We start from the raw sequence: 26,376 nt of genomic DNA, 5'->3' as shown, positions 1-26,376 counted from the left end.
GTTATGAGCCGGGAACACATTGTTGAACACTGTGTCCTTATATAAATTCATTCACTTCCTCTCCTACCTTTTCTACCCGCCCCTTCCTGTCCTGAACTAGCTGTAGCTTTCCACTTCTACACTGTCAGTAGATTCCCTCCTCTCTGAACCCTAACTGGCCAACCACCACGCATGCAGATGGGCTCAGCCTCTACCCTAAACACTCACCAAAATATTTCCCTAATTAAAAAAGAAGATTTTTCTCAGAAAATTCTGGCACCAACTGTTAAAGCTCTACCGTCTTTTCCACTTGCTCACATGACTACAAGATTGCTATGTGGGTAACTGAGACAAAGAATATAATAGCTCAGCATATGCTATTATATACAGAATATGCTAGCACAATGACTTGAACATAGCAGACACTAGTGGCTGCCTCTGCATTTGTGATCGTGCCAGATTTAGTCCCTGACGAGACCACGCCTACACCAGCCACAGAGACCAGTCACTTCCACAGGGAGGACCTCTGCATTTGGCCGAGGTAATGGACAGCATATAATCAAAAGCTAAGATGGCCTCCATCTTTCTTCAAAAACATGATAAATCATGATGGACAACAGCCGGCTGACTTGCCACAGTAATGTCTCTGCATTCTTCCAAACACAGTCACAATATGCAGCCAAGTAGAAAACGGCACAGGTACGAATGCTGTGAAAGCTTCCTTTGATCACCCCCATACATGAAGGAGAGAAATTCTGAAGTACTGTTTCCACCAATCCTTCTGGAAAGCTGTCACTTTAATTTCAGAACTCCTTCATCTACGTAGATGTAGTTTTGTTTTGTGTTAAACTCAAAGGCTTTTCTCCTACATGGCAGTTCTTAACAGGGCAAAAAGCTCCTTCTCCACCTCAAAACATGAAACATATATAGATCATCATAGTAATGAAGCTTGTCTTCCTCCGGAAATTCTCATGGGCTGGCCTTCGGTGTTCCTGCCAACAGGACTGGTCCAGGAGACTGTAAACGGCACAGCAAGCCCAGGAGTCTTGCTAGGATTCTCAGACTCTTAAGTAGTAACCTACACCTATGCTACGTACTGCAGAGAGTCAACCTAGAAACTGTAGGGTTTCCTAGGCATTTAGAGGAGTCACTTCCCCCCTAAAATGCCAAGAAGTAGGGAGAGAAGTTCTGTGCCCACGTTCACATAAACACAAGGGCGGCAGCTCACGGACAGGCCTGACCCTGGGTGGCAATAATGAACACAGCGCTCTCGTACACACAAAGCTGCAGGATGAGAACTGCCAGCCGCCACTCCTTTAAAGAGTAAATAAACAGGAATTTAAACACAACCTAGTGAATGAATGTTGGTCCCAGACCCTCCGTCCATTCCAGAAAACTTCTAATATTAGCCCAAGTCTATATGGAATTCTAGGTTTTAATTCATAAAAAGAAAATGTGAGGATATAGTCAATTTCAGGAAGATCAAATCTAGGGGCGGCAGCATGGTGTTCTGGGACTTGCGTAAAGAGGCTCAAACCCTTAGGCCTAGAACAAAAATTATGGGTCAATGAAAAGAGGAAGACATGACACAAAAATGTTTTACTCCAGCGGCACCTGGGTGGCTCAGTCATTTAAGCATCAGACTCTTGATTTCAGCTCAGGTCATAATCTCAGGGTTGTGGGTTCAAGCCCCACATTGGGCTCCATGCTCAGCTGAGGGTCCATTTGCCCCTCTCCCGCTGCTCCACCCCCCTTCTCACGCATGCATACTCTCCCTGTCTCTCAAATAAATAAATACAAAATATTTTTTAAAAAAATGCTTTATTTCAAGCTCACTTACAAGACCCCAAGGAACGTCAATGAAGTGGAACCAAAAGCTCTACGGTTCTGGCCTACAGTTTTCTTAACAAAAATACCTACAAATTAGCCCTTTTCCTGCTGAGGCAGACCTGTGTTGAGTTTACCCTCATGTGCTCAGAATGTTGCCTCGATGAGCTCACCAATAACACAATCACAAAGGTCCACCAGGAGAGAAACCTGCTATATTAAGGATACCAACAAAAGGCTATACTTCTTAATCTAGATGATAAATCCATTACCGTAATTGTGTATCTTTCCTTAAATGCAGAGCTGACAGCATACCACTCACCTTCCTCAAAGGTGGCTTTCTTCTGCCTCACTAGAACACGGAAGTTTTCAGCAGGGTTCACACTTCCAACCTAGAATACACGCACACACAGNGACAGCATACCACTCACCTTCCTCAAAGGTGGCTTTCTTCTGCCTCACTAGAACACGGAAGTTTTCAGCAGGATTCACACTTCCAACCTAGAATACATGCACACACAGTAACTAACCCTACAGATCACTTCTCTTTTTGGCAGCACCCCAGGCAATTCGAGATGCTTCATGTAGTAAGTGTGCTCTTGCAAAATAAAACCAAAGACAAAAAGAAAGTCCTTTCTATTCACTTCCATTTCCGGGGTTGTGTTAAAAGCGAGCAGATTCCTGTGGCCAAAGAGCTGCTGTCTGTACTTTTGCTTCCCTCTCTTATGGAAGCAGACTTCTTTCCAGAGAGGTCGGAAGTATTACTACCCAAGTCACCAGTCAGCTCAGCCAGAAGGCTTTATGTGACACAATTCTGGAACATCCAGACACCCAACCAATTAGGGAGGGAAGATTTCACAGCGTGGGGTCAGTTCAGAATGTATTTGCCCCCCTGAAGAGGACACGAGACATAACTCCTGATACTTGGTTTGCTGAACTGCCCTTTTGTGGGGACTGCTGAGGTCTCTTTGGCATTGAAAGTTTTGGTAGAACATACACACATGCCCAAGCTGCACACGTCCCCCCCAAAATAAAAGCAGATACTGTGTCAAGATTTACCACGATGCTAGCTGGGAAAGTTTCAAAGATGAAACTGCCACACTATACAGCACTTCCGGATCATATGTAGGTCTTCAATCTTCCAGTTGCAACCTAGAGGTGCCTGGGTGGCTCAAGTCAGTTAAGCATCTGACTCTTGATTTTGGCTCAGGTCATGTTCTCTGGGTTGTGAGATCGAGCCACATGTCAGGCTCCGCACTGGGTGTGGAGCCTGCTTAAGATTCTTTCACTTCCTCTCACCCTCCCCGCCCCTTCTTCTCTCAAAAAAAAAAACCATCTCCCAGTCCCAACCCTAACACGCCCTAAGTATTCAGTTCACCAGGGAGAAGACAATGAGCTTCTATTATGGCTGGTAAACTTTGGTGAAAAATGTACTAAAGTTTCCAGTTTGCTCTGGGATAGCAGTCAGAAAAGCTCTAAACACAAAAAAGGTCATGATCTTTTTTCCTTTACTATAAAACACTGAAATAAAAAATCGAAATCATTTTCAGATGTTCAGTTTATCCTGAGAGCACTTCTTTTTAAGGTTGGAAAGAAGGCGTGCCCTAATGCTAACCATCCTTCCTAGTACCTTTGGCTTGTGAAAGACAATTTTTAAGATTCACTGATTCAAAATAATGCCACTTAACAGACGGCAATATATTCAAGTTCCAAGCCTTCTCATTAAGTAAAGAAGATCTCAAGTGTCAAAGGATATTTGGTTTGGGAAAATCTTAAACTTGTGAAGCCTATTCTGAAGTTGTACATTAGAAAAGAAACAGAGGAGTCATGCTCCTAAATTTTACATATTCGGAGACTAAGACTCCTATCATCAACCTCCACTTACCCTAGCGTTTTAACTAAACGGAAAGCTGCAAAGTAAAGCCAACCAAAAAATCTCTACCCAAAGTGCTACCACTGAGCTATTCCATGTGCTGCATATTATACTGTGCTCCATGCACATGTGTCACAGAGATAATTCCCTGACAATAAAGGAAGAAGGGTGGGAAGGATGTACATGGTTCATATATTAAAAGCACCAGAGAAAGTGAATTATTAAAGAACTAACAAAAATTGATGCAATCCGCCCCCCTCCCCAACCACATCCCAACCTTCCAGAGAGGGGCGGGGAGCACCCTGGGAAAGTTCTGCTTACACTGGTGACACTGCCTTCTGCCAGGCTGGAGATGCTGAAGCAGGCCTCCCTTTCCTCAGTCTTCAGTTTTTTAGAGGTGGGTCCCTCTTCATGGCTGGAAAAGAAATACATGGATTTTTTTCTCTTAAAACAGAATAAACAATACAAAAACCAGACTTTGCGTGACCTGTGAAGTATACATTTATTTTTCAAGTGTCAAAAATAAATAGCTGCACTGAGTCCTTGTGGATGAAGAACCTGCCCCCCTCCCGCAGCCCCAGAATTCCTGAAGGCCTGACAGGAGCAGCCCTGGCTCCACCGCATAGCACCAGAGAAGTCATAATCTGCAGCCGCATCACAGAGCCCCCGCCAAAGATAAAACTGCACAAAATGGTAAAGGAAACCTGGCATTTCAGGAAGAGACCCATTTACTTCAGATACCATTTGCTAGTTTCTGTCTCAGAATCGACAGCTATTAGCTTGCCACGGACATGGATGACCTTTGGGTCTAATACCCCATCTTCTCCATCATGTATGTGAGAGCTTTAGAAGCTGCTACTCACAGCTGTCAAAACTTACTAGAAAATCCTTAATTAAATATGCAAGACCTTGTTCTTAGAGAAGTCCTTAAACTATAAAAAACCACTTTCAAAAAAAGCCTTTTAATTTGTTCTTTTATAAACCTAATTCTGTTTTGGGCAATATGCTAACAGTCCAATAGCATCTGTGTAGTAAGGGAAAGATGATTCCAAGGAACTGTGACAAACATCTTGTTTCAAGTAACATGCTGGCTTCAACAGCCTGCCTTAAAGTCAAGAAGAGGACAAATTAATTGCAAAGGAGAAGAAAATCAAATCTAAAGACTCTGCTTGTAATCTCCCTGAACATAGAGCTGCTGAACAGAGAGATATGAGAATTTTTCTCCCAGACAAATAATCAATCTGGGGCAAAAGCAGCTGTCAAGAAATGGCTGAATGAAAAGGGAAGTTCGTAACCAAGATCTGGTATTTCTAAACGTGATGTGTGTTTGTTCAAAAGCCCAACCTTCAGAGAATGAGCCCTGAAGAAGAGGTAACCCTAAAGAAAAATGAGGCATAAGCTGGCTTATTCAAAGATATTTCAATAAAGAGTCTCTTACCGTGAGACAAAAGGACTGAAGTAATTATTACAGCCTCACAAACATGAATTAAAACTTTTATTACTTGACATCTTTCCACTCACCACTTGCCTTTTTCCCTTTGAGAAGTAAAGAGAAGTAGGAGACAGAAGGATAGAGACCAGGAAACATGCAAAGGGGTGAGTCATCCAGAGCTCTTCAAGTAGAGTAAGAGATAAACACACAGGTTCTTGCTGGCAAAAACGGAGGAGAAATGCACAAGCCCGAGGGAGCATGAAATTCCATCAGAATTGGAGTCCATCTCAGTGAACCTTTGCCAGTTCTTCTCAAGAGACAGACAACGTAGTACTCCTGGATTCAAGTCTCACTTTTTCCACTGATCAACCCTGGACCCTTATGCCTTCTTAAAGGTATTGACAGGTATTTTAATTCTTGTGTATCTAGAGTTTAAAGTCTAGTAAGTGACTCCCCTCTCTGGTCTTCAGTTTGCTCCTCAGAAAAACACAATGATGAAAAGCACCATGAGCACATCACTACTCATCTACGGCCTTCCAAAACTGCAAATCACCTCATATAGTGCTGTTAAGAAGCATTAAACATATAAAGAGCCACACTAAGTTCTGAGAACACAAGGTTGAATCGCATGGAGAATTTCTTACAGCCTCCAAAGTATGGTTCTGGGGAAGGAAGGACAAAGAGACATATATATATCAATCCTCCAGGAGTGGGCAGGTAAAGGCAATAAGTAGAAAGTAGTGAAAACTGGAATATGATTAATGTTCTCAAGACTGAACCATTTAAATAGCATTATTAGGAATTTTACATATATTAAACTAATAATGTCACTCTCTAGTGGGAAAGGGCAATGACTCTCATCCCAAAATTATCCAAAGAAGCTGAGCTCTGGAAGGTAGAAATTATCCAGGCAAGACCCTAGCAGACACGTGGACGTCAACAGCTGCTGCATGTGGATGCCAGAACCATGGATAATTTACCGTTCTCATTTTCTTATTGGCTTTTATAAATATGCATACATTTTGTAATTCATCTATTTGGCCAAACATTTACCTCATACTTAGTGTGGTGCTGGCCACTACACTGGGCTCTAGATTCTAAAAGTACAAAAAGTAATACATAACCAACATTTCAGGAAATTCAGCCAAATAAGAGAGATAAATATCTAAGCAAGCAATTAGCAAACTACTGTAGTTATAAGCAGCATGTCCCTCTAAGAGGACAGCCAGGAGCTGTACTGGGCTGGCGCAGGAAAGGCAGGCTGGGAAGTAGCGAGAAAGGAGGATGGGAAATACAGTAGTCCCCCCTTATCCATGGTTTTGCTTTAGTTTCAGTGACCTGCAGTCACCAGCAGTCTGAAAGCAGATGATGCTCCTTATGACTTACGGGTCAGAAGGTCAACAACAGCCTCACGCTACGTCACAACGCCTACGTCACTGACCGCACTTCATCGCGTCATGTAGGCATTTTATCAGCTCACATCATCACAAGAAAGGGGAGTACAGTACAAGACATTTTGAGGGAGGGACCACATTCACAGAACTTTTCTTACAGTACATTATTATAACTGTTCTCTTTGATTAGTATTGTTGTTAATCTCTTACTGTACCTAAGTTATAACTTAAAACTTTAGCATAGCTATGTAACGTGTACATAGGAAAAAACCAGCATGGCTAGGGTTCAGTACTATCCATGGTTTCAGGCATCCGCTGGGGGTCTTGAAATGCATGCCCTGTGGGTAGGAGGTATCTAAATCATGGACACAGACACTGTGAGGACAGAAAGTGGATCTCTAAGGAGCTGGATTATGAATAGGTACTTCTTTTCTTCCTGCTTATCTAGGTTTTCTCATTTGTGTAACAGAGCTTGATCTTAAGCCGATGCTAATGGAGAGCTACTAAAGCAAAGGTTTTTAATCAGGGGTCCAAGGACAGTGACAGGGAACTTGTGAACCACCTGAAATTATATGCAAAATTTAGTATGTGAGGTGATTTTCCTGGGGAGAGGGTTCACAGTTTTTATCAGATTATCAAAAGTGTCCACTGCATGCACACACGTACACACAAAGATTAAGAACCACTGTGTTGATGTGATCGGATTTGTTTTTGGAAAAAAAAATCACTCAGGTAGCAAACGCATGATGGATTAGAAACAGGTCAGACCTGAAAGGGAAATCAGTTCCGTGGTTATCTCGGTAAAGCAGGCTAAACTGAGGCCTACAGAAGAGCAATGGCGGGGGAAGGTGCTAGCTAGTAAGAGCTAACTTTTTTTTTTTCCTAACGTTAACCACATGCTAGTCACTACACCAAACGTATTTAAAATACCTCAGTTAAACTTCACAACCATCTTACGAGTTAGCTATCATTACTGACATTTTACAAATGAACAAACCAAGGTTCAAAAGGGCCTGACCTTGTCCACAGCACAGTTAGTAAGGGGGTCCACAACGAATTCTGCACTCTAAGCCACTCTCCCGCAGGGCCTCTGAAAGGCAGGTATTTGTTACCGCAAATAGCGCAGAGCAACTTGCCAATTCGAACCACCATTGAAGGGAAATGTTTCGATTTGGCTCCAACTCCACCTGACTGCAAAATCAGTGCTATTAGCCACTATACTAACCTGAAGCAAAGGAGGAGGTTTGAGGTAGAGCTAACACAACCTGCTAAACCAATTAGACACGGAAAGTAAAGGAAAGGTATTGACTCCCCGGAAATTCAGTGTCCGTCACTGAAACGCAGAATAACTGCATGAAGAGGTGTGAAGGGAGCATGAAAGGAGACAGAAGAAGGTGAAGTCATTTCCGGATACACTGAACTTGAGGATCTATACACTTCAGATATCCAGAGCACAGGACGGAAGTATATCAAGAATGGACAGATATTTAGTAGTTTTTGAAGACCTGTACGTGAAATAATAAAAGGTCTTGTGACACGCACTGTTAAGGCGATATGGCATAATGGTCAGGAAGGCAAGCTCCAGAGTCAGACTGTGTGCATGTAAACCCTTTCTCCAACACTTAACCCACTGCGATCTTGGGCAAGTTTCTTAACTCCTTGAAGTCTCTGTGTCCTCAGCTTTAAGGAGTACACAAAAGAATCTATTCCCCCAGGATGGCCAAGACTGACCGCACAGGGAATGCATGTAAAGCACTCAGTACACACCTGTGTCCAGTACATGTCAGTTCTTTCTGAGGAGTCCTATGGGACAGAACATCAACACTTAAGGGCGGGGTGGGGGGGGAGAAAAAAAGCAGACCCCAGAGGTATCTGAGAGGAAACTGCAAAGATTCAGAAAGAAAAATCTGGAGAAGCTAAAGTTAAGGAAGATAGAGGAGTCCCAAGGGGGAAAATAATCGACAATGTCAAGTATTACAAGGAGGTCAAGAAAGGAAAGGACCACCAGGCTGAAGGAAATTCTGCAGTTACTGTCTTATGGAAGATGGGTTGCAGGGCAGTGAAGTAGTGGAGGCTGGGAAAAACAGCAGTGCGGACTGTTCTTCCAATAAGCCTATGTTACGGAAAGAAAGACGACGATAACAGGCAGCAATTCAAGGGAGAAAGCTGAGGGCACGATTGTATTTTGACTCAGAGAAAAGAAATACAATGCTAATGTGTGGAGGCAAAGGAGCTGGTCAGGAGGGAGAAGGTGAAAACACAGAAAGAGGGAAGAAATTACTAGCGGGGTAAGGTATCAGATGAGACAGAAGATGGCATCCCAGGACACAGGTGAGAGGACGGACTTAGGACAGGACAAGGTACCCCCTTCCATCGAGACAGGGAAGAAGAAAGTGGGGGTGCCTGGGTGGCTCAGTTGGTTAAGCTTCTGCCTTTGGCTCAGGTCATGATCCCAGGGTCCTGGGATCGAGCCCCACATTGAGCTCCCTGCTCAGTGGGGAGTCTACTTCTCCCTCTGCCTCTTCCCCCCAGTTATGTGAGTGCTCGCGCTCTGTCAAATAAGTAAAATCTAAAAAAAAAAAAAAAAAAAAAGGAAAGACGCGAAGGCAGATGCAGCACAGGTATATTTTTAGAGGAAATGGGCCACAGAACTGACGCATTCCCACCTACAGACCTCTATCTTCCATATGATATCATTATCACCATTGGAGTCATCTCAAATACGCCAGGGACATGTCAAAGATTTTGTAAATCGTTTCCTCACCAACACTGTATGCTTACCATGTGTTAGGCACTGTACTGGGTTCTAGACATTCAACAGTCAACAGCATATATTACTCAATTAACCCTCATGATGACTCCATGAGAGCTATTCCCAGTATCCCTATTTACCCAGGAGGAAACTGATGCTCAAGGTGGATAAGCAGCTTGAGCCTAAGGTCACACTGCTGATGAGAGGACCCACTCACATTGTCTGACTCTGGAGTCTGAGGTCTACACCAGTAACCAGGTGAGGCTGGTCACTGAGGGTTAAGTGGGGGAGGATCTTAAGGGACTTGAAAAGAGAAGAAAAGTTTAGAATATATCTGCACAGAGACAAAACGAAATCAAGATCACATATGAGTTAGCTGCACAAACTTAGGATTAGACCTCCAATGTCCTAATTCTCGTGTTGAAGATCCCTGTCCAAGAGACAACATTGTCATTTCAAAGGCGGGCAGCAACATTGAGGGAAGCAATGCTTTTTTATGGTCAGGGTAACAGTACATGTTTGGACTACACTGTCAGGTGGTGCTCTTACCTTCTTGAAATGAAGAAATCAACAGGTCCAGCATGAATACTAGATCTCAAATATTCGATGTTTTATTAGATAATGATACTATTATTGCTTTGGGTTCTGACTCCTGCCTTCCTTTCAAATAGTTCAAAATGCTTCAATATCTGTGATTTCATTGTTAAAATATCTAGAGATGAGGCTGTTTTTAGATGGAGAAACTCTTGAAAGGTAAATTAACCAAAATCAGATCAAGTGTGGCAAAGCTGGAATAAAAACTGGTGATTCCCAGCTCAGGACTCTTGTCCGGGCCCTACACCTCCGGCACAGACATTTGCCCACTCCCCAGTCTTAGCCCTCCACCTCTACAAAGGGACTATGTACTGTGAATATGGAGGTGCTGAATATACACAAAAACCTAGCCAGTTGTTAGCAATTTTTCCCCGGTAGGGAGACCACCTCCAAAGCTGACTGAAGCCTCATCATTAAAATTGAGGGGTTTAAGAACCTTGCAGAAGGGACTGAGTCATTCTTCTTAAATACGGGAACGACTCAATAAATATTTGTTAAATGAGTCATTTCTGCAGTTCGTAAAAACCTGGAAGATTTCTGAGAAGAAAGGGTTGAGAATAGGAGTGTGAGTAGGTGTGTGTGAGCGAGATAATTCCCAGCCCCAGGCTGATAACGTGGTTATGTCACAAACCACTATGGGAGCAGAGCACAAGCGACCCGCGCACTCGGGCTTCCTCAAAGAGTGAGCGGGAGGAACAGAGCTGAAGGTGCAATCACGGCAGGGATCAAATCACAGAACAACGTCGGGCCTTCCTGGTGTGTTTTTTAACCAGCTAATTTACATTTTAATCAACGGGGGAGGGAAAAATAGCCCATTTCTTATCCACAACACCAGAAGGTAATCAAGATCATGAACTGGAGCTTTTAACAGAGAGAGAGAACAGCCATACGACTGCAATGAGACCACAGCAAACCTGCCTCGGGAAGAAAGGGACTCAGAAGTGTGCAGAGCTGTTCTAAAATCCCAATCCAGAGGGATACAGTAGATGAGGATAGCAGAGGGGAAGTGGATTTTTAGTGACAGTCTTCCTATGGAGAGGAAAAAAGAAACACACAGCTCTCCAGGATGTGTTAGGAATGCACATGATTCATATACCAATCCATGATTTTTTTTCCAATTCTAACAAAGCGTGGGGTATTAACCTCTAAAAAGTCATAGAACATGCAAGGCTTTCTATTCAACTTGGAAAATAATTCAATAAATTAATAATTTACAGAACCCTGTGATGGTTTCTGAAAATTATTCTGTATTCCTCCAACAGGGTATTTACAAACAATACGCTTCAGTTTGTCAATAAAGATACAGGTGTGGGAAGGAAATCAAAGACAAAAAGGGAAAAAAAATATGGTTTAATTAGAATGTAGCCAAAAGAAATGAATAGATCATTTTGATTTGGGAAGAAAAGTCACCAATAACTGAACCCACACCTGGTAAAATCAATGTTATACACCCAAATGATTCTGGATCATCAAGAACAACTTCTTATGGTTTTTGTTTTACTTTGAATGGAAACTGATACAGACTGTGAACAGAATCTGATGAGGGGAAAAAAACTTTATTTAGCTACCTGAAAGCTTGATCATAGGATAAGCATTTTGCAGTTGTTAAACTACAAATCCCTCACTCCTGGTATAGCCACGTATATCACTGATACAGGAAGAGCAGAGCTAAAGAAGGGCCAGATTTTCATCCTCCCTCCCACTTTCCCCCCAAAAATCTCACTGCTATTCTCTGACGCCAGCCTCCCAACTGAAAAACCTTGTGACCTTGACTCCTGTCCTCTCATTCCCAGCACCCTACTTTAAAAACAGTAAAATTAGTCTTAGATGTTCAAAAACTGTTTAGCCTTCCCATTAAACATAAATCACCAAGAATGTGATGCTGATCAAGACATCAACAACCCAGAAAGATAGCTCTAAATTCCAGGTAGGAAAAAAAAAAAAAAGAAAAGGAAGAAATTCCAGGCGAATTTGTAAGGATAATATATCTACAATGGACAGAGAGGAGAAACAACTATTTTCAATGTGAGGGTCAAACATCAAAAGGTTTCTTCCTTCAACCAGAGACCCATATGCAACCCTTAATTCCAGAGCTCCTCTAAGACTGCCCAGTCTTACATACTCCAATGTCAAGTGCAACTACATCGAGTACTTACTTGTCTTGGAAAATGTTCTGAGCAGTCACTTGATCCTTTTTCTTGATGGCTTCAGTCAGAGGGAAAGCAGTCTTTATTTTAGAGAGTGGAATCTGACATTTAGCTGTCACCTCAGTGGGGGGGTCCAGCATATTCAAAATATGCTGCTGAATTGGGGGCAGAGGCTCCTGGGGATGTAAAGCTCTATGCAGCAGACACTGTGGAAAAGGAAGGAGGGTTTCAAAACATGGATGTAGACATCATATGCGACTTCACTAGACTTTTCTGATCAGAGATCCTCCATGTTTAGTTTGGGAGAGCTACTGGATTCCTACCACATGTAACAGGGAACAAAGGTGGCCCTGGAAGCAAGCACCTTGGTTAGCAGGACACCGGCAACATCTACAAGCAACCGTAAACCAGATCAGAGCCCAGCAGCGCCATCAGCTGGAGGCCTCTTAGAGAAGAGAGAGGCTCATCGTACAGAAAGAGGCTGCTGCCTCTACCACCCCCAACAATACGCGAGCCTCATTCCAGGAGCCTCTAATCCTTAACTCCCCTCAGCAGACTGCTTTCTCCCTTGTGCACTCTTAGATGGTGTGTGGTGGGTGAAATGGGGTTCAGGAGGAGCTGCCGTGCTCAGTGAGTCTCAGGAAAAAGTCTGCAGGAGAGTACTGGTCTGTCCCAAACCCCCCAGACTGCTGAGTTTGGGCTCTTCTCCACTGGTCGATCCACTCCGTCCATGTGCTCTCCCAGCACTCTTGCCTGGGGGCCATCCCCTCTCGTGGGAGCCACCACAATCTCCTTCTAACGGGTCTCCCTGAATCACTGTTCCATGTAGCCAAGGCGATCTTACACCGAGCCCTTCCCACACCCGAGGAAGTCACAAACACCACAGCGCCAGCACGCCTCCCTCATCTGCCACCCTCCTCCCTCACTACTCTCACCCCCCAGCCAGGCCGGGCTCTTCCTGCTTCACTCCCATGCCAGGCTCGGCCCAGCCTTTGGGGCCTGTATTTATCGCTCTTGCCGCCTCATCGGCCTTCCCCTAGATCTCCACGGAGTTGGCCCTTTATCATCCTTCTGTTCTTTGCCCAAATACCGCCTCTTCAGAGAGGCTTATCCTGATACTCTGTGAAGCAGCCCCTCTACTCCCTCCCATCCAGCCACCCAGCTATTGCCTGTCACCCTGTTTTATAGTTTGTAAAGCATTTGTCATTACCTAAAATTACCTTACCAATCTTACAGTTTACTTGTTTATTTAACCTCCCCTCTTAAAAGCAGAGATGTTGGTACCAAAAATAGTGGGTGGCCCATAATAAGCACCTAACAAGTATTGGTTGAAAGAATAAAGTACTCTTTCCTAGGACTGTATTTGTTGACACAAGTGTCAGGAAGGGGCACCAAGAACGGGGCGGGGATCAAGGCCAAGGCAGGTTCTGCCATGTTCACATGAGTGAAAGCCTGGACAAGCCACTTCCATTCAGTCACCTGTACTGCTTTCCGGCTATGACACCAGGCTTGGGAATGCTAGTATCTGCCCAGAAAAGTAAATACTCTAAAAGGAATACAGGAGGGTACACAACAGGAGGAGTACAGGGAGGTAAGCAAAATGAAACTATCAACTCAATGACCTTCTTTCCTTTATTAGAGAATCATTCCAAAATTCGATTGGAGAACAAGACTCCTACTATTCCCACCTTTAAAAGACTTAAACATTGGTAATTTTAAAGAAAAAAACCAGGGAGCTGAAAAGTTCTTATAATTCAAAATACTGTTTCATATCATAAGGTATATGATTTATACCACCCCACGGACTGTTTTCCTACCCTGCAGAAAATGTAAGCTGGAAGTATCCATTCTAAAAAACAAAAAGCTTCAGCTTAAATGGTAAATATCATCTGAGTTAATGTCCTCTAGAACTTTCATGTGCAGCCCCCTCATCTCAATACACCAAACCACTCTTCCTTCTCCATAGTATATTCATTTGTCTCAGAGGTTGACTCCCATTTTCCTCTTTCGTAATTACTCAACGTTCCCTTGAGCATCAGCAACATCAGCTCGTGTAATGTGAAGCAAAAGGAGAAACCAAAGTGATCCCAAACCCTGTGAATCTACCCCCAACCTTCTTGTGCATAATTCTTAATTCACAGTCCTCTCCCTCAGGTCATTAAATTATCTACAAAGCTTAGAGAGCCCTCAAGATGTAAGCAGTACTCCAACACGCAACACAGCAGACTACTCTGGAAGATTCTGTGATATTCAATCGACATTTCTGGGAAAAGAACAAGGACAAATGGACATACTTCCTATGCAAACCTCCCCACTGAAAAATATTCCAGGTCTTCAGTATGAATTCTAGGCAATTCTTTCAAACAGTGTCATCACCCTACAGGGGATGTTCTAAAGCATCAACCACTCATATTTTTTCCAAGGTTACGTTTTAGATAAAACTAAGTGGGATATTTATCAAATTCATTCATTCAAAAAATCTCAATTCATTTAAAAAACTGAGGTTATGAGAAAGTAACACTTCAACAGAAGAGGAGCTGAGATTACAATCTTAAACGCATTTCTCTTTTAAGCAACCGTTTTTCCTTGATGTGATTTTTACAATTTGAAAAAGACTAGAAAAAAAAATCCCCAGGCCACCTGGTTAGCTTATAAGTTACCAATATGTTGATTTTACCAACACTGTATCAATGATTTAATAGGCAGATGTTACCGTACACTTCCCAAAAATGTATCTTTCATCATTTTTTCCCAAAATTACAATTAAATTAACCTGTTGTCAACAAATTGATGGCTAATCTCCCTGTCCTTCTGCCCCCTACTTCCAGCTCATTTTCTCTCAGCTATGAAATGTCTCATTTATAAAGGAAATGTTACTGGACCCCACATCCTCGTTAGATTCCCGTGTCCTCTCTCTCTTTCCCTCTGTCAGCAGAGCTCTCTCCTCCAGCACCGGGCTACTCCACTAAAGGCCCCGCCCCACTACTCCACTGCCACCGGGCCCTCTAAGTCAGCAAAGACTTCATGACAGGCCCCAAAGGCCTCTGCCATGCTCAGCCTCACTCGCCAGTGTGCAGCGTCTGACTTGCGGTTCCTTCCTTCTGGACACGCTTCCTTCCCTGTGTTTTCCAAGACACCAGCTTCTCCTAGTTCTTTCTACCTCTGACAATTTTCGGGTGGATGGGGGGTGGTGATGGTGACAGGAACATTTTGTTTTGTCTTTTAACAACCCTTTTTTTTTTTTTCTGTCTATCCTTAATTATTCACTCATACACTGGTGTTCAGGACTCTGTTCTCGTTTCTTCTCATGCAACATACTATCTCCAGGGGATCTCGTTCACTTCTATTCTACCCAAAGAGGACTCTCAAGTCCTGAATTCTCTCTTGGGCTCTGTATCCCTACTTCCAACTTCCCACTGGGTGTCTGTACTAGAACAGCCAACAGATAGCTCAAATTCCACACCTGCAAAAATATGCGAACTGCCTTTTCTGTCTGTTCATTCTGTATTCCCCGTCGTCACTGGCAATGACGCCAACCTTCCACGCATCCAAGCTAGGATCCTATTCTCTCCGATTCCTATTTGTCCTCAACTACATCCAGTCCCTCGGGTCCTGTCTCCTCTGCCTTTACATTTTCCCTCTCCGCTCTCCCTGTCACTGCTTTAATTCAGGCCTTCATGGGAGCCACTGCGGCTTTTCGCACTGGTCTCTGTTCCGTCCCCACATCACCATCAGAGCTTGTTTCTACAAATCTGTCACCTACCTGCTGACAAAACCCTGCAGGGACTTCCCACTGCCTATAAGGTAACATCCAAGGGACTGGCTCCTCATGATCCACCTGCTACTTACCTTCCCTGCCACCTTTCCCATCACTTCCCCACACAGCCTATTCTGCAGCCAAGTGCAAGCATCGTGAGTCCCCTCCTCCATGTTCCCCTGCTTCTATACACGATACTACTACTGCCTGCCGTGGCCCCGTCACATCACACATCCCCTTTCTGCTTCGGGGAAGCCTTTCTTCAGTCACCCACTAGCGAGAATCTTTTTCCCCCAGTGTTTTGTACCCATCACTGTTGTACCTATTGGTTTTGCATCTCCACTCCTCTCACTCCCCTGGCGGGGAGGTCCTTTCAAGCGGTGGGCTTATTCTATCTTAGCTCATGGCACAATGTTAGTACTCAATAAATATCTGTTTTTTTTTTAACAACTGAATTCAATTTATAAATGCCGCGGCAGTAATACTTCCTTGTACGGATAAACCATATTAAAAACTCTCCCCCACAAAAGAAAACAAGGTTGGTAAGCTGTAAAAATCAAAGCTGCCAGTGCCTGCAGCTTTGAAAGGTAACAACTACTTATGCTTGTGGCTTGTTACCTGTTTATCAACCCAATAAACATTTACTGAAGGCAGACAGAACCCATCCCGGATAAATCTGCCAAATATTAGAAGTTTCTATTCTTCACCATAGTGACCAAATATTTTTGCAAGCTTTTCACACCAACTGGTCTGCTCCTCCCTTCCCTACAAATGACAAAGAGCTTTAGGTCTTGAAGTTCACTTGTCAGAAACACCAAAGAAGTTTATACAAGTAGTGTATACTTGCCAACACTTAGAGTACGCAAGTGTTCACTGAGTCACCCCTTTACATGTTAAGCTTCATATTCCAATTTTAGAAGAAAAGAGTTGTTTTCACTACTTAAAGGAAATGTAAACATCAAAAAACCAGGCAGTGTCTTTTGAGTAGGAGATCCCTTGAAATTATAACGAGCCCTGATATGGACTTGAGACAGTTAAACATGCTTTGAGAAAGGAGCCGAAAGGGACAATCAGTGGTCTCTCCCTCACCTCCCCCACCCCTGCAAAATAGGCCCTCCACTCCTCTGTGGGGAAGAGCATGACTGAAAAAGCTGCTTGTGATGTCTGTCAGCTCTGTGGGGTTAAGAAAGGTTCTGTCCTGCTGCCACCAACTTCATTTGGGACTGGAATATTCCTTCGGGCCATCCCTCCCTGTTTTAGGACAAGTCAGCTCTCCTGTCAGCCTTCCATTTCCCTTAATCCAATCTCCACCTTCCAATTCCTTTGGCTCAAGATTCAGAAATACCTATTTTACAGTTTTCTGTATTTTAGTTACTCTTTAGTAATTTCATACTACAACCTTTTCATCTGACCTCCATGCTACCTTTAGTTATGAAATTTTGACAGGTGTGGTACTGGAACACATCTTCTCTAATATTATTATACAGTTCACAAAAACTCTCCTACTATTTGGACATTAAAAACAAAGCAAAGTCTTATTCATATAAAATAGAAGAGAAAATCCTAGAAAAGGCATAAAGGAAGAAGATGCTTTTTAACAAAAAGACAAAAGAAAAACTAGCCTTCCTCCAGAAAAATACTTTCTCTTTTTAAAGACTTTAAATTTATTCATTTGAGAGAGAGAGAGAAAGAACGAGAGAACACGAGCAGGAGGAGGGTCAGAGGGAAAAGCAGACTTCCTGCTGAGCAGGGAGCCCACAGGGCTTGATCCCGGGACCGCGGGATCACGACCTGAGCTGAAGGCAGATTAACTTACCCGACTGAGCCATCCAGGCTTCCTGAAAAATAATTTTTCAAATATCCTAACTTTACTTCTTTCTTTCTAACAGCTCAGAGTATTTTTACCTTTTTTAGTAGGAAGGGGAAGGTATTATTCTTCCATTAAATAAAGCAACTGAAGCCCTTAGAGGACAAAGATGCTTGTTTGGGACTGGCCAGTTATGCTAACTTTTCACTCAGGTCTCTTTCTTTTGNAAAAAAAAAAAAAAAAAAAAAAAAAAAAAAAGGACTGATTCGTCTTTTCTCTCTTACCTGAAATAATCTCTGAAATTGAGGATTTGGGATTTTGCTGGTTGGGAACAAGTCTTCAATGGTGTCCTCCTTTTCATCTTTCTTTACCAAGCTCATGGAGTCAATCAGGGCATCAACAGCACTCAACTGAGCCTCTAAAACAAGGATAAACAGAGTGCACAAAGCACAAATGATCACGTCCACTGCTCTCCACTAGAATAAATGCTTTCCAGTCACAGATACAGCATTACAGCATTACCGGCAGGTCATATAGTCCGGGCTTGGCCAAAAAACAGTCTCTAGTTATGCAAGTCATTTAACCTGAGTCTTGGCATTCCCTTTTGTAGAAAGAGATATTTAGAGTAGCTGGTCTCCTAGGTCCATTCGGTGAAATTTTGCAGTGTAATATCCTATCAAAAGCAAGAATTTGTTCCAGAGGAAGCACCACTGCCATACAAAACCCAGTGTCCTTATGGAGACTCAAAATATTCAGTATTCAATGAGTGAGTATATTCAAAAAATTAGTAATTAGCTATAGGAGAAAAACATGAAAAAGAAAAAGAAAATACCCTTGGTGATGAGGCGTAAGCTTTACAAGGATTTCCTATAGCTTGTATCAGAGTAACTTAACAGGAAGATACCAGTAGACCAGAGGGAGTGGGCTCCTTCCCCATCTCCCCAAGTCAGAACGAGCTCTCTCCCCTCACAAACCTCATGGCCTGTGTGCACATCTGCGTCCACGTCTTACCCTGCTCCGTTCAAACTGTGAGATCCTTGAGAGAAGAAACATGACATCTTCGTTACCTCTTCCTAATACCTAACAGAAAGCAAGTGTTCAATAAAAATCTACCAACTCAACAAAAACGGCACAGTCCAAGGCAATGCGGATGAAAGGCAACACCTGCCAAAACACTTCTACCTAAATCACCACGTGTAACTTCCATTCTGCTGATTCATACAGCAGCTCAGCTGTTAAAAGCTGAAGTGCTGTTTCTGGATCATTCACAGCCATCAGGCAAAAGGTGAAAAGAGTAAGCAGTTCCTAAAAAAACCATTGTGCTTCTGTTCTTCACCTTTCCAAATATCTCTTTTACTACAAAATGAAAGAGTGTACAGATTTTTATCCTGATACGTTTCTTTCCCATTTTTGGACTTTCCAGGGGAGGTTTCAGACACTGGCACAGCCATCCCCCTCTTAAACTGACCACTGCAGGGTCCACCTGGCAACAGGTAGTAGGTTGCACCTGTATGTGTGAACATTCAGTGGTTTTCGTTTGCTACATCAAATTAACATCAGGCCAGATCCTGCAGCATTGCACACCTCCATGTAAATATCTACTTGGGGCATATGTCAAACAGTTTTAATGATCCATTTCGTAATGGAGAACATGCAAATAAAAATACGCAAACTCACAGAAACAAATCAAGAGACTGAAAGATACTTAGCATTTTAGATCCCGAGTGAATGATTTATGTTCATATGATAATTTTGCAACGAAGTTCTCTTTTTTAAATGTCTACTCATTTAATGTTTGAAATTATCAAGATGTAGAGAAGTAACACTGTAATACAGTGGAAGCTTCTATACATTCAAGTCCGTGCCTGGCTCCACCATGATGCACAGGGACTCATTTCTACAACGTGAAGGCACAAGCCCTAGGGCCTATTTGGTTCTCGGCTTTTGTACAGCACACCGCTCCACAAGGATCTAACCAAAAAACAAACAGAGAACCTACTTCTGAGACTCACCTCACAGCTCCCGAGCCCTAAAATGACACAGATTTTACTACCAAACTAAAACATGTACTCATTCTTTGCTGTTCTTTTGGGTATTTACTCTCTACATTCGGCCCACTCTGACATTTGATTGCAGCTGTCTTAAACTATAAGCTCTAAGATAGGATTTGTTATCTGTGAGAATCATTCCATGCTGCACCCTGACATCTGTAGCCAGATGCATAATAAAGGCCTTTTCTCATCAAGCTTAAAGTAACTCCTAGAAACAAGGAAAAAGGAGACCTGGACGGTTACTATAAACTACAAAGAAAGGACAAAGAAAAAGTTAATCTCCAGCACTTACTTTTCGGTTCAAAGTTAATCATATTTTATGTAGCATACTGAAGTCACAGCTTTGACACTGCACGTCAGTTCACTTCAGCAGAGGGCAAACTGGTTCACAACTAGAGAATGTACATCCATTTCCAACAAGTTGATCCCTAGCTACAAGCTCTAAGTCAGAGGGGGAGACCAGACAGTGTTCGGAGAGTTCGGGGCAAACCTATCCCTACTATGAAAAAACACGATGCGCCGCCTTCAGCATCGCTGTTATGAGCACGACTGGAATCCAAGGAATTCCAACCCGTGAAGTCCCCCAGCCCCAATCAATGACTGCAGACAGGTGATTTCCAAACGACAGGCTGCGTTTAGAGCCAATTAATGAGCAAAATGGAAACAAACTCACCTGTGGGAATGTATTTCTTATTATTTTTCAAAGATGAAAACATGTATTGTCGCAAGTCTTCCATAAAAGGCAGTTGCACGTATATTAAACACTAACGAGAAAGAGAGGAGGTAAAAGCAGAAACCAAATTAATGAAAAAAATATACAGCTGGTCCCAAACGCTGCACAAGCGGCACAACAAAAGTATTTCAAAAATCAGACAAGTCAAGTCTGGTATGTGGTAAGTAAAGCACTTTGATTTCTATTATTCACTGTATACAACTGTAAACAGTACAAAGACTATTAAACATAAAAAATACTTAAAGACTATCAAAGAATACCTACAAAATGCGTGACCAATACAACAAACAGAAAAGTCATGGCGACTGGAAGACTGACTGGGAAGTCAAAATATTTGCCTTCTCCTTTCCAGTTCTACCAGAGAAACTTCTCTGAGAAACAGGAAATGGTCAAGAATCTAGGCCTGTATTTTCAACAGGAGAACCCTAAATAAACTGAATTTTTCAAGGACTGCAACAAAATCATACCCTTGACTTTTATCCATAGTCTTCATTTGTAAAAACAGGGGCACTCTCTATCCGCATTAGATTCTGCCAAATCAAGAAGGGTGAGAACTGAGTGGTCACAGGACTGGGCAAACAGAAGGTTACAGGTAACCTTCACTGATAAGCTTCTTACATACTTTAATAATTTACCTTCTTTCATTATAACTGAAAGTGCGGTTCACAGACCAACTCCCAACTGCATTAGCCTTGCTTGGAATTTGTGAGACAGGCACAATCTCAGGCCTACAGAATCTGATCCCCAAGTCATTCCCAGGCACGTTATCAGCTGAGAAGCACTGTTTGGAATAAATGAACTGATGGAAAAAAATGAACATATAAGAACTGTGGGTTTTACCTCATAGGCGTCCTTGATATAAGGAAAGGCCATGCCAACTTGAGGATTAGCTCTTCTGTCATAGACATATCGAACTACGGCCACCATGGCTAATTCATCCAAAGCATGAATCAGGGAGGAGAGCGCCACGGCTGCTGCCTAGTAAGAAAGCCACTGCATTAACACATAGCCGATGTGTGTGAACTTTCCCAACACACAACTAAATACAGCTGACCCTTGAACACATGGGTATGAAATGCACGGGTCCACTTGCACACAGATTTTCACAGTACTGCAAATGTATTTTCTCTTCCTTATGATTTTCCTACTAACATTTTCTTTTCTTTAGCTTACTTTATTGGAATTAAGTACATAATACACATACAAAATACATATTAAGTGACTGTTGTTATTGGTTAGGTTTCTGGTCAAGAGTAGGCTATTAGTAGATAAGTTTTGGGAGAGTCAAAAGTTATACTGGATTTTTGACTGCATGGGGTGTCAGCCCCCCTAACTCCACTCTCCTCTACCACGAGGGTCAACAGTACTTACAAGATTGTTACCCACTTAGAAAAAGAAAGTCCTTTTGTCTTTAAATTATACATTGTTTCTACTATGCTTAAAACCTATATTATGAGCTGGTAAAACAGCATAGCTTTATTACCAACGTTACTAAAAGTGAAACTGTTTATTGGCAGTTACAGATTATCAGTACAACAAACTTCTGAGCTCTAGTACCATAACATTTCTATTTAGAATTTGGATTTTGAGTAAGTTTTGTACTTATAAAAATTACTCTTGGACCCTATTGTTGATAATTAGATCAAACATACAGACCGAACAGGAAAAATACTGAGTACTTTTAGTGTTCCCAAAGCCTCAGTTGGAGTTACTAGTATTATAATTTGAAACTGATAACACAATAGAAAACATTAACCTCTTTTTTCTGTATCTTTTTCATGCCAGACATTAAAGAGGTTCAGCTAACTCATTTCTTGGTTGTCACCAGAATGAAGATATTTAGAACAGTGGTCCTAAAAAGCCATTCGTGCCTGGTTCACATTGATTTTTGAGTCTCTTCAATATATATTGATCATGTATTGATTAATCTTTCTTCCCCCATATTTAAGTCAGATAAATTCAGATGTATATAACGGAATACCTTTTAATTGAACTACACTATTATATCTACATGACTATACAGTAAAGAAAAATGACTATACTGAGCCTAAAAAAAAAAGATCATTATCCACTTTATTCCTATTTCAGATTTTTTTTTGAAGTGCCCCTCTATCCACGTCAAGGCCACACGGTACACATCTGCATTTGATCACACTTACTGCAACCTCTTCTGGAACTTCACTTCATTATGTGGCTCCTCTCTCTTTTTACTTCAATCTTTCTTCTCTTAATTCAAACCCTCATACTCCAAATAAACTCCAGCCTCAGCCTTCCTAAACAGAATCTTTCTTCGTCCCCCTCTCTCCACAAATTACTATCTATATCTTTCTCTTCACCTCCAAATTTCATGCAATAATAGTCTTGCTGTCTCCACGGCTTCGAACACAATTATTCTTCAAGCTAATCCAGCTCTTGCCCTCACCTTACTGAAATTACTCTCCAAGGTCTATGACCTCCTAATTGCCAATCCTCGGTTCCCACTCAATTTGTTTGACCTTTCAGCAGCATCTGACCATCCCCCTTTCTCTGCACTTTCTCCTTTGGCTTCAGAAACAATAATGTCCTCTGATTATTCTACTTTGTGGGTCATTCCTCCCCTAACTCTTCTCTTCTTCCACTAATCTGGAAATTCTCTTCTTGGCTTTTCTCTCCTTCTCTCACTCTGAAACTCTATTTCAGAATTATTTGATCCAGTTCCTTGAGTTGATGAAACAAAAATCTGTATATTCGGCTTTAAAACTCTCCTAAAATCCAGACTCATATCACCTACTAGCTCGTAGTATACCACAGGTATCTCAAACTGTTCATGACCAAAACTAAACTACCATCTTTCCCCCATTCTCCTCCAGTACTCCCTACTTCATGAACTCCACCTCCCAACCAACCAAACGAGAAGCCCCAAAGTCTTCAGTAATGCCACCTGACTCATCCCTCACCTTCAAGTGTTCACCAAACTTTACCAATTCTACCTCTGTGCTATCTCTCTAATCTATCTCTTCCATCAATGCCTCTCCAGTTCACAGAGCCAATCACGTCATTCCCTAGCACAAGAATCTCCAATGGTTCAGGGCACCTGGGTATCTCAGTCAGTCAAGTGTCTGACTCTTGATTTTGGCTCAGGTCATGATCTCAGGGTCATGAGACTAAGCTCCGCTTTGGGATCTTGCTCAATTGGGATCAAGCTCAGCATGGAGTCTGCTTGTCCCTCTCCCTCCCCCTGCTCAAGTGCACGTGCACACTCTCTCTCTTTCAAATAAATAAATAAAAAATCTTTAAGAGAATCTCCAGTGGTTCCACTATCCCAGCCTCAGCGAGCTGACCATTACTCCTGGACAAGTCTTACACTTTTCCTCCCCTGTAGCCTTCTACTCTTAAGATTTCCTCCTAGCTAGAATGCCCTCTCCACATCTCTGTCTCTTGAGCTTCTAACCTATTTCCAAGGCCCAGTAAATTGATACCCTCACCATTTTAGATTTTCTCTAGTCTCTCCCTCTCTATAACTCCCCCAAACACATTGTCTGTACTTTCCTCAGTATCATAGTTAACCTTTATCCAAGTTAGCTATGTGTATTTTCACTTCCTCCACCAAAAACCTATGACCTCAATACCTTGTCTTCAAAATCCTCTATAGGTTTCGTGGCAGATTCATTACCTTTCTGGTTCAATTCAAGAAATATTTACTTAGTGCCTACTCTTTGCTACACATTGTCTTAGGCCCTGTAAGAAAACAAAGATGAGTCCCTGATCTCACTAAGCTAATACATTCTTTACTCACAGAAGTGAGAATATGTACCAAATACCAAATGTGTACAGTCTAACAAGTCTCATTAGAGAGACCAGAGAAGCACAATGGGAGTCTGAGGATGGGATTACTTCCAATTTGTTAGCAAATTTCTACTTAGGTGTCTTTGATAGAACCAACTGGGATATTAAAGGAAGGAAGGATGGGGTCAGGGATGACTGCAACAATTTAAGCACAATGCTACACCGGTGGGAAACTCAACTAAAGTTCCATTTCCTTCCCTTCCTTTTCTCCTTCTCCTCCACACACAGTACAAATCATCTACAAGTGTAGATTCTCTATACAAAAAAATAATTGCATGCTAATCACCAGAGAAAACATATTTTTAAAAGGAATTATTCACAGAATCATAGAATATTTGAGTTGAAAAACAACAGTATTCATCTAGTTTAACCACCCACATGATGACGAAATTCCGTCCCCCAAATCTGGCTGGTGCAAATAAAGACTCTGCTAGGAAACATTCAGGAATGGAGATCTGATCATCTCACAAGAAACCAATCCACCTGGAGGTAGTAACCTTTGTTGACAAAAATAATTCTTCATTTTGAACAAAACTGCCATCTGTTGGTAGGAAACCTACTTTAATTTCTACTCCACATGCTAATCCTCTAATGTATGAAGGGAGCTATTATGTCTGACGTCCCTTCTACTTCCCTACCTACCAACAAAGTTTTCTTGGAAGTCATCACTTGACATAGTTTCCTCACTCCCCTGCTTATCTCAGAAGCTCCAATTAGTAGTATTATCCTTTGACTAGGACATCAAGAATGACACCAAAGAGTAGCCCTTTGCCTTTAGTAGATGGATTTCTTTTTCCTTGAGTGACCTCAAAGTAACCCAATGATCTACAGGGTCTGCACGAGGGTGGGTTGGAATTCTGTATGCCACAAGGCTGCCCTTAGCTAGCAAGTCTAGATAATCACACAGGCCATAACACAAAGCTGTCCACAAGAGTCTTCACGGCATACTGGCAATCACATGAAGTGAAAGAATTTTCTCTATGTGAAGGAACAGTAAGTTGGGAGTTAAAATTCAGTTAAAATGCTGTTAAGCTATGATGACAATATATGCTACAAATGTATAATTTCCAAGAGGATTTGACTCAGGAAAAATCCATGAATGAGGATTCTCATGTAAACCAGGATTCACATATGCCTACTAGGCTCTGACAAATCTATTCAGTACTGATGGGAAACAAAGCAATTCTCCTAAATTAACTGCTCCAATAAAACGGCACCCCCATTCACTAGATCAGCAGCCAGGTACCCCTCAGAAGTGAGGAGAAAAAGCATAAAAGGAGACTAAGAGGACTAGCTCACTTCTAACACGCCCTCCCTGCACCCCAAACAAGCCTTTGACATCCAGTGTACTACCTTCAAATGCAAATACTTCTGGAACTTGGATCCCTGCTTAGGTAGTCTCAAGCAGACACGAGACTGCACTATTGCCAGTTAAGATCAACATCTTCACAGGACAAGTTCCAACTTGGAGGCTGAACACAAAACATTTACAGAGAGGGCAGGTGTGACCGTAGGATGCGATGGTCATTGGGTTGTTAGCCAGGCAAAAACCAGCCTGAAAACAGAATCACCTGGGGAGGTGGGAAAAGAGTACAAGGAGGGAGGGAAGGGGACAAAGACAAATTTCCTGATGAGGGAAGTGGCCCAGTGAATCACTAAAGCTCATCTCCAGGATGCTGAAGCCAGCGCTAAATGTTCAGTGCTTAATGATAACGAAAAGGTCAACCTGACCCCAAGCATCCTCAACATTTGACCAGGAGATTCCCACACCTAAATGCATTTGTTCAAATGTTTTTGTTTTTAATACGCACCTGGTCTCCAGTGGCAGGACTATGTCCTCGGGCCTTGTGCTCATGCTATGACAAATTCATTTATCATTTCTCCTTTTCAGAGTTAAAGTTCATATTTATTCTTTTTTTTTTTTTTAAGATTTTATTTATTTATGTGACAGAGAGACAGCCAGAGAGAGAGGGAACACAAGCAGGGGGAGTGGGAGAGTTCAGTGAACTTTCCCGCTGTTGTTGCAAGAATTAATGTCATTTTAAACCATAAAAGCCCCAAACCACTCCCTTAAAATGACAATTCAATTCTGTGGCACTACCTCAAAGGCCCACTGTCAACTCACCTCATCATCTTTTGCTGCAAAGACTTTAAGGACTTGATTTCCCATAAAATATCTCCTGTGGACCTACAAGAGTTAAGTGA

General features: G+C 42.3%; 1 protein-coding gene across 5 annotated transcripts in view; it reads right to left on the bottom strand.

The window, feature by feature from the left end:
* Positions 1 to 26,376, bottom strand: part of XRCC5 (X-ray repair cross complementing 5) — an 89,244-nt gene that overhangs the window by 36,851 nt on the left and 26,017 nt on the right. For 3 of the 5 annotated variants that reach the window (XR_004623619.1, XM_034655145.1, XM_034655146.1), the window contains exons 10-16: positions 26,297 to 26,359; positions 21,187 to 21,324; positions 20,287 to 20,377; positions 17,847 to 17,980; positions 12,008 to 12,204; positions 4,001 to 4,094; positions 2,129 to 2,198 (exon numbers count right to left, since the gene is read on the bottom strand). Coding sequence is in view for 4 of the 5 variants with exons in the window: in XM_034655145.1 (XP_034511036.1) it covers positions 2,129 to 2,198; positions 4,001 to 4,094; positions 12,008 to 12,204; positions 17,847 to 17,980; positions 20,287 to 20,377; positions 21,187 to 21,324; positions 26,297 to 26,359 (787 nt within the window). In the remaining variant the exon portion in view is untranslated. Of the gene's footprint in view, positions 1 to 2,128; positions 2,199 to 2,237; positions 2,308 to 4,000; positions 4,095 to 12,007; positions 12,205 to 17,846; positions 17,981 to 20,286; positions 20,378 to 21,186; positions 21,325 to 26,296; positions 26,360 to 26,376 lie in introns of all 5 variants that reach the window. The other 2 variants (XM_002913679.4, XM_034655147.1) reach the window with 1 other exon arrangement.

Source organism: Ailuropoda melanoleuca, chromosome 2 (assembly GCF_002007445.2).
Source record: "Ailuropoda melanoleuca isolate Jingjing chromosome 2, ASM200744v2, whole genome shotgun sequence".
In the NCBI taxonomy this organism is placed as follows: domain Eukaryota; kingdom Metazoa; phylum Chordata; class Mammalia; order Carnivora; family Ursidae; genus Ailuropoda; species Ailuropoda melanoleuca.
Note: the sequence above shows the minus strand (reverse complement) of the source record. Positions and strands in the feature narration are given on the sequence as shown.